The 12,059-nt window shown below is 40.1% G+C and overlaps 1 protein-coding gene across 1 annotated transcript; it reads left to right on the top strand.

Moving 5' to 3' along the window:
• The first annotated feature begins 3,638 nt into the window (after positions 1 to 3,638).
• LOC123122719 (DNA-directed RNA polymerase II subunit RPB2) lies at positions 3,639 to 11,792 on the top strand. Its single transcript, XM_044543047.1, has 25 exons — positions 3,639 to 4,106; positions 5,390 to 5,611; positions 5,694 to 5,984; positions 6,138 to 6,335; positions 6,546 to 6,610; positions 6,673 to 6,759; positions 6,867 to 6,987; positions 7,083 to 7,127; positions 7,209 to 7,346; positions 7,456 to 7,528; positions 7,614 to 7,690; positions 7,769 to 7,876; positions 8,002 to 8,118; positions 8,470 to 8,625; positions 8,732 to 8,833; positions 9,024 to 9,149; positions 9,226 to 9,303; positions 9,383 to 9,478; positions 9,586 to 9,701; positions 9,797 to 9,866; positions 9,945 to 9,998; positions 10,089 to 10,232; positions 10,327 to 10,626; positions 10,795 to 11,217; positions 11,415 to 11,792. The coding sequence occupies exons 1-25, from the start codon at positions 3,759 to 3,761 to the stop codon at positions 11,523 to 11,525; spliced, it is 3,666 nt and encodes a 1,221-aa protein (XP_044398982.1). The 5' UTR covers positions 3,639 to 3,758; the 3' UTR covers positions 11,526 to 11,792.
• Positions 11,793 to 12,059: the final 267 nt, after the last annotated feature.

A 12,059-nucleotide genomic window follows, 5' to 3' on the forward strand; every position in this document is an offset into this window, starting at 1 on the left:
GCGTTGTCATAACGCTTCCGCTTTGGTCTATGAGGGTACGTGGACAACACTCTCCCCTCTCGTTGCTATGCATCACCTAGATGGATCTTGCGTGTGCGTAGGAAATTTTTGAAATTACTACGTTCCCCAACATCTAGAGTATTAAGTTCAAAAGAACAGAGTAACGCCTTAAGCAAGATGACATGATATAGAGGGATAAACTCAAGCAATATGATATAATTAAACCCCATCTTTTATCCTTAATGGCAACAATACAATGCGTGCCTCGCTACCCCTACTGTCACTGGGTGAGGACACCACAAGATTGAACCTATCACAAAGCACCTCTCCCATTGTAAGAAAAACCAATCTAGTTGGCCAAACCAAATCGATAGATCAGAGAGAAATACAAAGTTGTCTCAATCATGCATAAAAGAGTTCAGAGAAGACTCAAATAATATTCATAGATAATCTGATCATAAGTCCACAATTTATCGGATCTCAACAAACGCACCGTAAAAGAAGATTACATCGAATAGATCTCCAAGAACATCGAGGAGAATATTGTATTGAAGATTAAAGAGAGAGAAGAAGCCATCTATCTACTAGTTATGGACCCGTAGGTCTATGGTAAACTACTCACACATCATCGGAAGGGCAACAAGGTTGGTGTAGAGGCCCTCCGTGATCGAATCCCCCTCCGGCGGAATGTCGGAAAAGGCCCCAAGATAGGATCTCACTGGAACAGAAGATTGCGGCTGTGGAAAAGTATTTTTGGTGTGCCCTCTGACATAGGGGGGAATATTTGAGGATTTATAGTGCTGAGATTAGGAGCATAATTGGTTTGCTACCAATATTTGGCTTGCCAAATATTGGCAATACCAAGACTTGCCAACTATTAGCAACTTTATGTGAAATAGGCAAAATAACTCGTAGCCAACCAAGTAGTTGCCAATATATTGACACAATGCCAAACATTGGCAGGCCAATTTTTGGCAGCAAACCAATTATGCTCTAGGGTTGGAAGGTCTCCGAGGGGCCCACAAGCCCTGGGGGCGCGCCCCGCCCCTACGGCTTGTGGCCGCCTCGTAGGTCATCTGGCCTCCTCTCCAAGTCTCATGGGTTTCTTCTGGTCCAAGAAAAATCACCGTAAAGTTGTATTTCGTTTGGACTTCGTTTGGTATTCCTTTTCTGTAAAAGTCAAAAACAAGAAAAAAACAGAAACTGGCACTAGGCACTAGGTTAATAGGTTAGTCGCAAAAATAATATAAAATAGCATATAAATGTATATAAGACAACCAAGATAGATAATATAATAGCATGAAACAATAAAAAATATAGATACGTTGAAGACGTATCAGCCCCCTAGTGGTGTGAGTGAACGTTAGCTGTCGTGACAAGTGTCTACGAGGGTGGTTATGAAGAGAACCAAAACTTTCGGATGACATTGACACAATGTGTATTTATATTGTCAAACAAATCTATGTCTAAATTTGAGTTGTGTAATAGAGAAATACAAAAATTGCTATGAATTTTAGCTCTAATAGAGAAAGAGAGAAAATGTGAAGCTACTATTTACCATAGAATTTGTGCTTTTGGTTCTCTTAATATGTGTCGTGGTTTCAATGGATTTTTTGTGGTATGCAAGATTGTATTATCATCTACGACCTCTATTCTGAATTATAAGACGTTTTGAATATTTCAATATGGATTGCGTACAAACTGAAATGGGTGAACAAATACACTAAAACGTTGAGAATACCAAAAATTGTTCAAAAGTTTATGGAGGGTGCATGAGCTCAAGAGTTTCCTTCCTGACCCACTTTTGGGTGTTTGGTAGTCTGCACGGTGCCTCCTCAGCATGCACGGGCTCAGCTCAAATAACCTCTTAGCATGCACGAAGGGAGAACACCCCAACAGTCGTTCACTGGTCAGCATGCATGAGCGAAGCGAGCGACAATGTGTTTAAAAGATGTTCAGAATTTGTAAATAATAATTTAATTTTTAGAAAATGTTGAGAATACCAAAAATTGTTCAAATTTTCGAAAAATGTCCAGATTTTAAATTTTTTTTTTTTGAAAAATGTCCAAATTTTCAAAATTTGTTAAGATTTTCAAAGAATGTTCAGAAATTTTAAATTTTCTTACAATTTAACAAACGGATTTTTGAAATTTTCAAAATAATTCAGATTTTCAAATTTTGTTTAAAATTTTAAAAAGAACAAAATTTCAAATTTAAATTTTTAATAAAACTTTAGAATTTTTAAAAATGTTTAAATTATCAATTTTTTTATTTTTTCCCATCTTCCAAAAAATTGATCACATTTTTTAAATGTTTTGTTCGCTTATTTGAAAATACCGGTTGCTACAGCGCCGACCGACATGTATAAACAGATGCAAGCTGCCATACAGAGTCTCAGGTTAGCATATCTCAGCACATACACCACTAACAAACAACAACAAATACATGTATTCAACATGTCTACACTGAGCATGTATGAGTGGAGAACAACCATGCTAGGTTGGAAATGCTACCAAACACACACTAGAATGCGTCTATATACATCCATTTTGGAAAAAGGTTAGAACATCTTATAGTTTGGAACGAAGGGAGTAGTATCTTGTATATGGAGTTTTCAAACCCGAGCTCACATCCTTTCTGATGAACACTAAATCCGGAACAGTAAAAAAATTCCATTTTTTATAACATTGATGAATATTTTAACTTTTAACTGTCTGCAAACTTTTGTGGCAAAATAACATTCGTGGATGTCCGGGCAAAAAAAATGATGCTTTGACAAGACTATTGTTGGAAGCATTGATTTTTTCATCAGACCTCTACGAATGTCATTTCGTCACAAAAATTTATAGGAAGTTAAACCATTCATCATTTTACTATTTTTTGAATTTCACTGTTCATTAGAGAGCATGTGAGCTCAGGATCAAAAGAGCACTTTTGTAGTATCTTCATCTTCACAAATATTCATATTTTTTCAACTTTCTGATAGTGCTACCATAGCACCATAACATCACAAAGACTTGTGGCACTGTAACTTCTCTGGGTGTCCACATCAAATAAGATATAGTGCATCCAAGTTACGTAGCAAGTGTATTTGCAAAAAAAAAAAGTTAAGTAGCAAGTTTAATTAGTACACATCTTTTACATGGAAAGCTCATATACGATTATAGTTGTAGCATGAGAGTTTTCATTTTGGGAACATGAAATTATCCTTTTCCTTTTAGCAAACAAACTGACTCCATTGACTAATAACACATTAACAATTGACTGAAACTAAGAACTAAGTATATATTGTCAGCATATGCTTTTTACTCCCTCTATAAACTAGTAGTATAATGTAGAACTGCAAAAATGCCTTATATAAGTTTACAGAGGCGGTACCGTTTTATATCATTTTATTAGTTTCTTTATATATAATATATAATATTATTTTTATTGTTTCCGGCCCTTTAACATTTTTTAGGCTATACCCGGCCCTTTTACATGGTACTGGACTGTTACTAATACGCATCAGGCCCACTTTCCGTCGTCACCAAACGAGGCCTAAACAGGCCCAGCGCACAAACACCCGCACTGGAAAGTGGAAACCGACCTCCCCTGCGCCCCCAATATAGACTGAACCAGATCGGCGGAGCGCCCCCAATTCCTCACTTCCTGCTTCCGCCCCTCCCCCCATCTCCCCTCTCCCCCTCGCGAGAGGCGGAGAGCCGACACACCCACCCCATCCCCGAGCGCCGCTAGGGTTGCGGCTCGCTCCGGCGATGGAGGACGACGAATACGAGGAGGGGATGGAGATGGATATGGGAGGGCACCAGCACCTCCAGCACCGGGGGTACGGAGCTGAGGAGGAGGTTGAGGGGGGATACGCCGGCGGCGGGGACGGGGAGGATGAGGAGGAGGAGGCGCGGGACGAGGAGGAGATTACCCAGGAGGACGCCTGGGCCGTCATCTCCGCCTACTTCGAGGAGAAGGGCCTCGTGCGCCAGCAGCTCGACTCCTTCGACGAGTTCATCCAGAACACCATGCAGGAGATCGTCGACGAGTCGGCCGACATCGAGATCCGCCCCGAGTCGCAGCACAACCCCGGCCGCCAGGCCGAGTTCGCCGAGGTTGCCCTCCCGACCATACCAAATATGGCTTAATTTTTGCTCTTAGCTTGGTCGGTTAGGGTTTGGCGGCCTTGGTACGACTAGCTGGTGACGGGCGGGTCTCAGATTAGATGGGGCGCTGCTAAAATAGATGACCGGCTAGGGTTTTGCGGGAGTATTCGGCTGCTTGCTGGTGTTTTATGGTGGGGGTCTGAGAATTTTGACAATGATAAGCAACAAATAACTGTGTTGGTGGTGGTTGGATTGAATTTTGATTCTGAAGGGTGGAATTGCTTGGCTGTGTTCGGATGAGAGCTCCTTTGCAAGCTCCCTTTCGGATAGCAGCTAGAGCTTGAATTTCAGAGTGTGGCACTAGGAATGCTTAGAATGAGTTTTGCAGACATGCTTGTTGGCTAGTTTCAGTTATTTCTCATGGGTATTTGTCTCAGGGTTTTGACTGTCAAGACGGTTTCTGTTATTTTGCCTGTTTTCATCAGTGTAAACTGATGAAATTGTACTGGGAAATCCAGAAATATGTAACTATTGTGTTGTTATAATAGAGTTGAAGCCAATTAATTAATTAATTAATTATGTAATCACAAACTATGAGGACCTTTTTAACACTGGTGTGAGAAGGCACATCAGTTCTTCTATACTCCATAGAATAAATGTTACAAGTGAAATAAAGATATATTTATGCTAAAGGTTAGAAACTGAAATGGAGCTGGGGCAAATTCCCTTTTCCTTAAAAATGTGAAGAACTGGCTGGTCATTGTTGTTCTAGTCATTGTGTTGCCAGACTATGCCTTGGTGTCTTATAGTCCACTGAACAATGTATATTTCAAGTGTTCTCACTGGCTGTTTTCTTAACAAAATGCCCTGCCTATGCGAACAAGAACTACAGCGTTAATGTGGGTGCTGTTAAGCTTTAATCAGTATAAGTGAATATATCCACTATGGTAATAGGGAATGAACTGCCCCACAAGTTCTGAAGATGAATGTTGTTTCTGGCTGGCATGATCAGAGTCCAACTTTTTTTTTTCATGAGCTATAAGCCTTACATGAGCACAGTTCACATCTCTAGGATAGAAGTGCATGCCAACAATGGTGTAGACGTATTTCTGTTACTTAACAAAGAAAATGCACACATAGACCCTCTGTGAGTTCATGGCAAATTCTGAATGTTGCTAATGCTACCATGTGCACACTTGCTAATGCCCTTTCAGTTTAAACCATGCTTTCTAATTATTATTTTCACCATTTTCCTTGATCTATCACTTACGATGGTATTGATTCTTCTCTAGACACTCCACAAGATCAGCTTTGGTCAAATCTATCTGAGCAAACCAATGATGACTGAAGCTGATGGAGAGACTGCTACCTTGTTCCCCAAATCAGCAAGGCTCAGGAATCTGACATACTCAGCACCACTTTATGTAGATGTATCATACAGAGTTGTAAAGAAAGGACATGACTGTGAAGAAGTTACAGAAACTGCGGAGTATCCGAAAGTCTTCATTGGAAAGGTGTTGTGGCTAACAACTTGACACATGCTTGTAGTATGCGCTGTTTGTATTCTTTGATTTCTAACTGTTTTTCCTGCTGCAGGTTCCAATCATGCTGCGTTCTAGTTACTGCACACTGTTTCAACAATCTGAAAAGGATCTCACAGAACTTGGAGAGTGCCCTTATGACCAAGGAGGATATTTTGTAATCAACGGTAGTGAAAAGGTTCTCATTGCCCAGGAGAAGATGAGCACTAACCATGTCTATGTGTTTAAGAAGAGGCAACCAAATAAGTTTGCATATGTGGGTGAAGTCCGTTCAATGGCAGAGAACCAGAACAGACCTGCTAGTAGCATGTTTGTTCGGATGCTTTCCCGAGCAGGCGCGAAAGGGGTCAGTAACTTACTGAAGCCTTGCAAATAGTTCGTCACAGATGCATGCGTATCAGTCTAGGGTTGCCTTCTTACATGGCATATATATGTGGGAATGCAGTGAGTTGAACTAATGTTAGGATGTTAACGCTATTAAGTGTTTCCTATGTTGCAGGGTTCATCTGGTCAATATATCCGTGCTACTCTGCCCTACATTCGTGCAGATATTCCCATCATCATTGTGTTTAGAGCACTAGGATTTGTTGCTGACAAAGATATACTGGAGCACATATGCTACGATTTCTCCGATACACAAATGATGGAATTGCTGCGCCCATCTTTGGAGGAAGCTTTTGTCATTCAAAATCAGCAGGTATTCCTTGAGCTATTGATAAGTGAAACTAAATTGTTCTTTATTACTTGCATTGATATCACATCTACTTGAATTTATGTCATGAAACTAAATTGTTCTTGCTTGCTGGGGCACATCTTAAATTGAGCTTTGGTTGGAACTTAAGTAGTTATATAAGTTGCTACATTGATATTATTTCATGGGTAAAGCTTTGACAAGCCTTATCTGTAGGTTGCTCTGGACTACATTGGAAAGCGTGGTGCTACAGTTGGTGTAACTCGAGAAAAAAGAATAAAGTATGTCTCTACATTTTTTGCTAGAAGAGTAAAAAAATTTAGTACTCACCTCCTTAACTTAGGTATGCGAAAGAGATACTTCAAAAGGAAATGCTGCCCCATGTTGGTGTAGGCGAATTCTGTGAAACTAAAAAGGCATACTACTTTGGGTATGTGTTCCATTCTGCACATTAGTCTGTTGTCAATCAAAAAGTTTGCATTCTATGATGCAGCTTGTTACAAAGCAGATAGGCTAATTTCCTACCTCATTATGCAGGTATATTATTCACCGCCTGTTGATGTGTGCTCTTGGTCGAAGAGCTGAAGATGACAGAGATCATTACGGCAACAAAAGGCTCGACCTTGCAGGTCCATTGCTTGGAGGACTGTTCAGAATGGTTTGTTACAATATGCTAGCAAATTTGAGTGTGTTTATATCTTCTTTTTTCTTCAGCTGGGAGCTTAATTATGTTGTTCTTCCTTTCAAAATCAGCTTTTCAGGAAATTGACGAGGGATGTGAGGTCATATGTTCAGAAGGTTTCTCCCTTGTTTCAATGACCATCCTCTGTCTATTTCTCAGTCCTGTTAATTGCTAACTGCTGTTTCTGTTGAACCCAGTGTGTCGATAATGGGAAGGAAGTTAATTTGCAATTTGCTATTAAAGCTAAAACCATTACTAGTGGCTTGAAGTATTCCCTTGCTACTGGAAACTGGGGACAGGCTAACCAAGCTGGTACAAGAGCCGGTGTGTCTCAGGTGTGTACATTTGCATGTCACATTCACGTGTATGCTTTAATACAATTTGGTTTAGCGAACGAACGTTCCCGTATGTATTCTTAATATTTCTTCTTCTTTTGACACCAAGGTGCTTAATCGCCTTACGTATGCTTCTACATTATCACATCTTCGGAGGTTGAACTCTCCCATTGGGCGTGAAGGTTGATATTGCTCAAATTGTTGTCATACATTACTTCCCATTGAAAACCTCGCCTTAGGTTATTGATCTTAATATCTTATTAACAGGGAAACTGGCAAAACCTCGCCAATTGCATAATTCTCATTGGGGAATGATGTGCCCTGCTGAAACACCTGAAGGACAGGTAAGTTATTCGCATTCTAAAATTCTCTTTTGTCAAAGGAGTTGGTCAATGGTTTATATTCTATACACCTTTATTCAGGCTTGTGGCTTGGTTAAAAATCTTGCCTTGATGGTTTATATCACTGTTGGTTCTGCCGCAAATCCTATTTTGGAATTTTTGGAAGAGTGGGGCACAGAAAATTTTGAGGTTTGTTTCCCCTTCTCAATGTGTGCGCATGCATTTTCATTTGCCTATCTTACCCAAGGTTAAAGTTTTGTGTCATTTACCAGTTACAACAGTCACTGATTTCGTTCTTGATTCTTTTTTAACAGGAGATATCACCGGCAGTCATTCCTCAAGCTGCTAAAATATTTGTCAATGGTTGTTGGGTTGGAATTCATAGGAATCCTGACCTATTGGTGAAGACCCTTCGTCGTTTAAGAAGACAGGTTTGTACCCTGCTTCTCCTGTTTCATGCTAAAAGCTGCTGGCATCGTAGCAGAATGGATATGAGTATTGAAAAACATATATTATCTGCATAATTTGTATATTTAATAGATTGGAGCACTCCATTAATAAAACTGATGTGATTTTGTTGCCCTTCCATATGCAACCCTAACTTTGTTTGATATCTGCTTGCTATCCAAAGTAAAGATCATTTTCAAGATGTATTGTAAACATATACATCTTGAATTTCTTTAGCATAGAACATGTTAAGAAGAAAGCCATTAATTGCTGGTATGTGATTTTTAATGAGATCCAGGTCTCAAAATTACATGCTGAATGTTGTTAATTTTCAGATTGATGTCAACACTGAAGTTGGTGTCGTTCGTGATATTCGTCTGAAAGAACTTCGACTCTATACTGATTATGGGCGTTGCAGTCGCCCACTGTTTATCGTTGAAAACCAGAGGCTTCTAATTAAGAAGAAACATATCCGAGCATTGCAGCAAAGGGTCTGATATTCTTTAATTTATGCTAGTTTTTATTCAAATTTGAATTGGCATGCATGTATGTTTTTTCTCATATGCTCGTATATTATCCTACTGTATGGTCATCCAGGAGACTCCTGATGAAGGTTGGCATGACTTGGTTGCCAAAGGATTTATAGAGTACATAGACACTGAAGAGGAAGAAACTACTATGATCTCTATGACTATACGTGTAAGTTCTGTTTGCATTTGAAGTATACCTGATTGAACAGTTGTGGGCTGACCAAGTTCTCCATTCTATTGGCATTCCTTTACATGAAACATCTTTGTTTCTTCGTTCTATTCGCATTTCTTTATGCTGAGGCTTTTCCTTCATCCTCGATTCATGCTCTGCTAGTAATGCCAACACATTAAAATTTCAGGACCTTGAAACTTCGAGGCATAATCCAGGGGAGGCATATTCTGAGACTTATACGCACTGTGAGATTCACCCTTCATTGATACTTGGTGTGTGTGCGTCAATTATTCCTTTTCCTGATCACAACCAGGTGACTCATCCCCGTACACAATGCTAATCCACTGCATATGTTTTTAAACATGTCTAATTCATTTCTTTGATTACAGTCACCTCGTAATACATATCAGTCTGCTATGGGAAAGCAAGCCATGGGAATCTATGTTACCAACTATCAGTTAAGAATGGTGAGTGCCATTTGTCTTGGTATCTTGGTTTGATGGTCGGTCTTGGTTTGAACCTTCATCACCCACCATTTGGATTCAGGACACATTGGCCTACGTTCTGTACTACCCACAAAAGCCTCTTGTTACTACTCGTGCTATGGAGCATTTGCACTTCAGGCAGTTACCAGCTGGCATTGTAAGTAAACAATCTTAACTCGGGGCACTCTGTTTGCTTTTTTAATCATATTCTGGATCTTTGCATTTTATGTAATTATTAATATCTTGCTTTGGTGTTCTGTGAAGAATGCAATTGTTGCTATTGCATGCTACTCTGGATATAACCAAGAAGATTCGGTTATTATGAACCAATCTTCAATAGATCGTGGGTTCTTCAGATCACTATTTTTCCGCTCTTACAGGTACAGCTAGCATTTCAGCATATTCTAGTGTAAGCATGCTGCCACTCACTCATTTACCCAAATGCCCAATCTAATAATTCAAACTCCATATGCAGAGATGAGGAAAAGAAGATGGGAACTCTTGTCAAAGAGGAATTTGGTCGACCAAATAGGGAGAACACTATGGTGATTTTTTGTATAATTCATCATGCATTTTCTCTAAGCAGATCTGATGAACTAACATTCTTGTATTTTTCCTTGTAGGGAATGCGCCATGGGTCTTACGATAAATTAGATGATGATGGCCTTGCACCACCGGTAAGTAGAGGCCTTTGTTACTCTAGGCTTATCTTTATCACTCAACTGTGCTGCTGATTGCCTATAATGTATAAATAATTCATGTATCAGGGAACAAGGGTCTCTGGGGAAGATGTCATTATTGGGAAGACATCTCCAATTCCACAAGATGATGCTCAAGGGCAAGCTACTAGATACTCAAAGCGTGATCATAGTACTTCTCTGCGTCACAGTGAAAGTGGGATGGTGGATCAGGTTTGTTTGTTTTTGGCTTTCTGCCACCACTTTTATGTTTCTATGTGGTGTTTTCAGTTTCAAACAAACAGCTCCTAAGTAAGTTTGTTTGCAGGTTCTGTTGACAACGAATGCTGATGGTTTAAGATTTGTCAAGGTTAGAATGCGATCAGTGCGCATACCACAAATAGGAGATAAGTTCAGCAGTAGGCATGGTCAGAAGGGAACTGTTGGAATGACTTACACACAAGAGGACATGCCATGGACAATCGAAGGCATCACACCGGATATCATTGTGAATCCACATGCTATTCCATCCCGTATGACTATTGGCCAGCTGATTGAGTGTATTATGGGTAAAGTCGCGGCTCACATGGGAAAGGAAGGAGATGCAACTCCTTTCACTGATGTTACTGTGAGTAATCTTTGGGGACTCATTGATCTTCTACTCTAATTGTTCTCAAGAAAAATATATCAATCTCCTCATGTGATCTTTTAATAGCGTTTGTAACCTCTTGTCTAACTGCATTTAAACTTAACTTTTAATGTGTCTGTACTCATTAATTTTTAACTTACATTTCAGGTGGATAACATCAGTAAAGCACTGCACAAGTGTGGCTATCAGATGCGTGGATTTGAGACCATGTACAATGGTCATACTGGGAGAAAATTGACTGCAATGATTTTCTTAGGTCCAACTTACTACCAGAGACTTAAGCATATGGTGGATGACAAAATTCACTCTAGAGGTCGTGGTCCTGTCCAGATACTGACCAGACAGCCAGCAGAGGGGCGCTCACGTGATGGTGGTCTCCGTTTTGGAGAAATGGAGAGGGATTGCATGATTGCTCATGGAGCTGCTTTTTTCTTGAAGGAAAGGTTATTTGACCAGAGCGATGCTTACAGAGTGCATGTTTGTGAGAAGTGTGGACTCATTGCCATTGCCAATCTCAAGAAGAATTCCTTCGAATGCAGAGGCTGCAAGAACAAAACTGACATTGTCCAGGTAAGTAGAACTTTATTTTGCTCCGATCCTAGGCCCTCTTTATTTTGCTCCGATCCTAGGCCATCTTTATTTCAGATTTGACTTGAATGCCAAAACCTCATCAAGAAATACTATACTTCCAAATGGCCCCTTGAGCTATCTTCCTTGGCTCGCTTTGCCAGAGTAAGTAATCGTATTGTCTATGTTCTCTTGCACAGGTTCATATACCGTACGCATGTAAGCTCCTCTTCCAGGAGCTCATGGCGATGGCGATTGCTCCCAGGATGCTCACCCATGAGGTCAAGGGTGCGAGGGATAAGCATCGTTGAGCTTGAGTGTTGTATTCGGGTGCCTGACTTGGAGCTGTTTTCCGGGTGTCTTGTTGTGGAACTTAAGAATGAGTATAGCTCTTCTGATATGGATTTTGGTTCTGACGGCTAGGCATTTTGAAGAGCTATCCTTCTGATTGTGTTCTGGATATGTCAGACGCCAGACATGAAGTTACTTAGGTTCTTTACATTAGTATTCATTTACTGACAAGACTAATAATGTGTACCTTTTCTCTGACTGATCGATGGTAACATCATCTTTTGACAGTCTTGGCTTTTAAGAGTTCAACTCAAACGATGTTTGTGTGAAGACAATTGCATGAATTTCTGGGTCGAGGCATGAGTAGCCTTCGGTGTTGGGTCATATTGAGTAGAAACTCATGGTCAAATTGTCAACTTAATAGCCAATGTTAAGAGAGATCGAGTTTGAGTCTACCGAGCAGATTGAAGAATCTGCCTTCTGTTGTTTGTAAGTCGTATAAAACGAGTTCACTGTAGCTGACCGTTCCTCAGTTTTGTGCGCCAAAGGATATT

This window comes from Triticum aestivum, chromosome 5D (genome assembly GCF_018294505.1).
Source record: "Triticum aestivum cultivar Chinese Spring chromosome 5D, IWGSC CS RefSeq v2.1, whole genome shotgun sequence".
NCBI lineage: Eukaryota > Viridiplantae > Streptophyta > Magnoliopsida > Poales > Poaceae > Triticum > Triticum aestivum.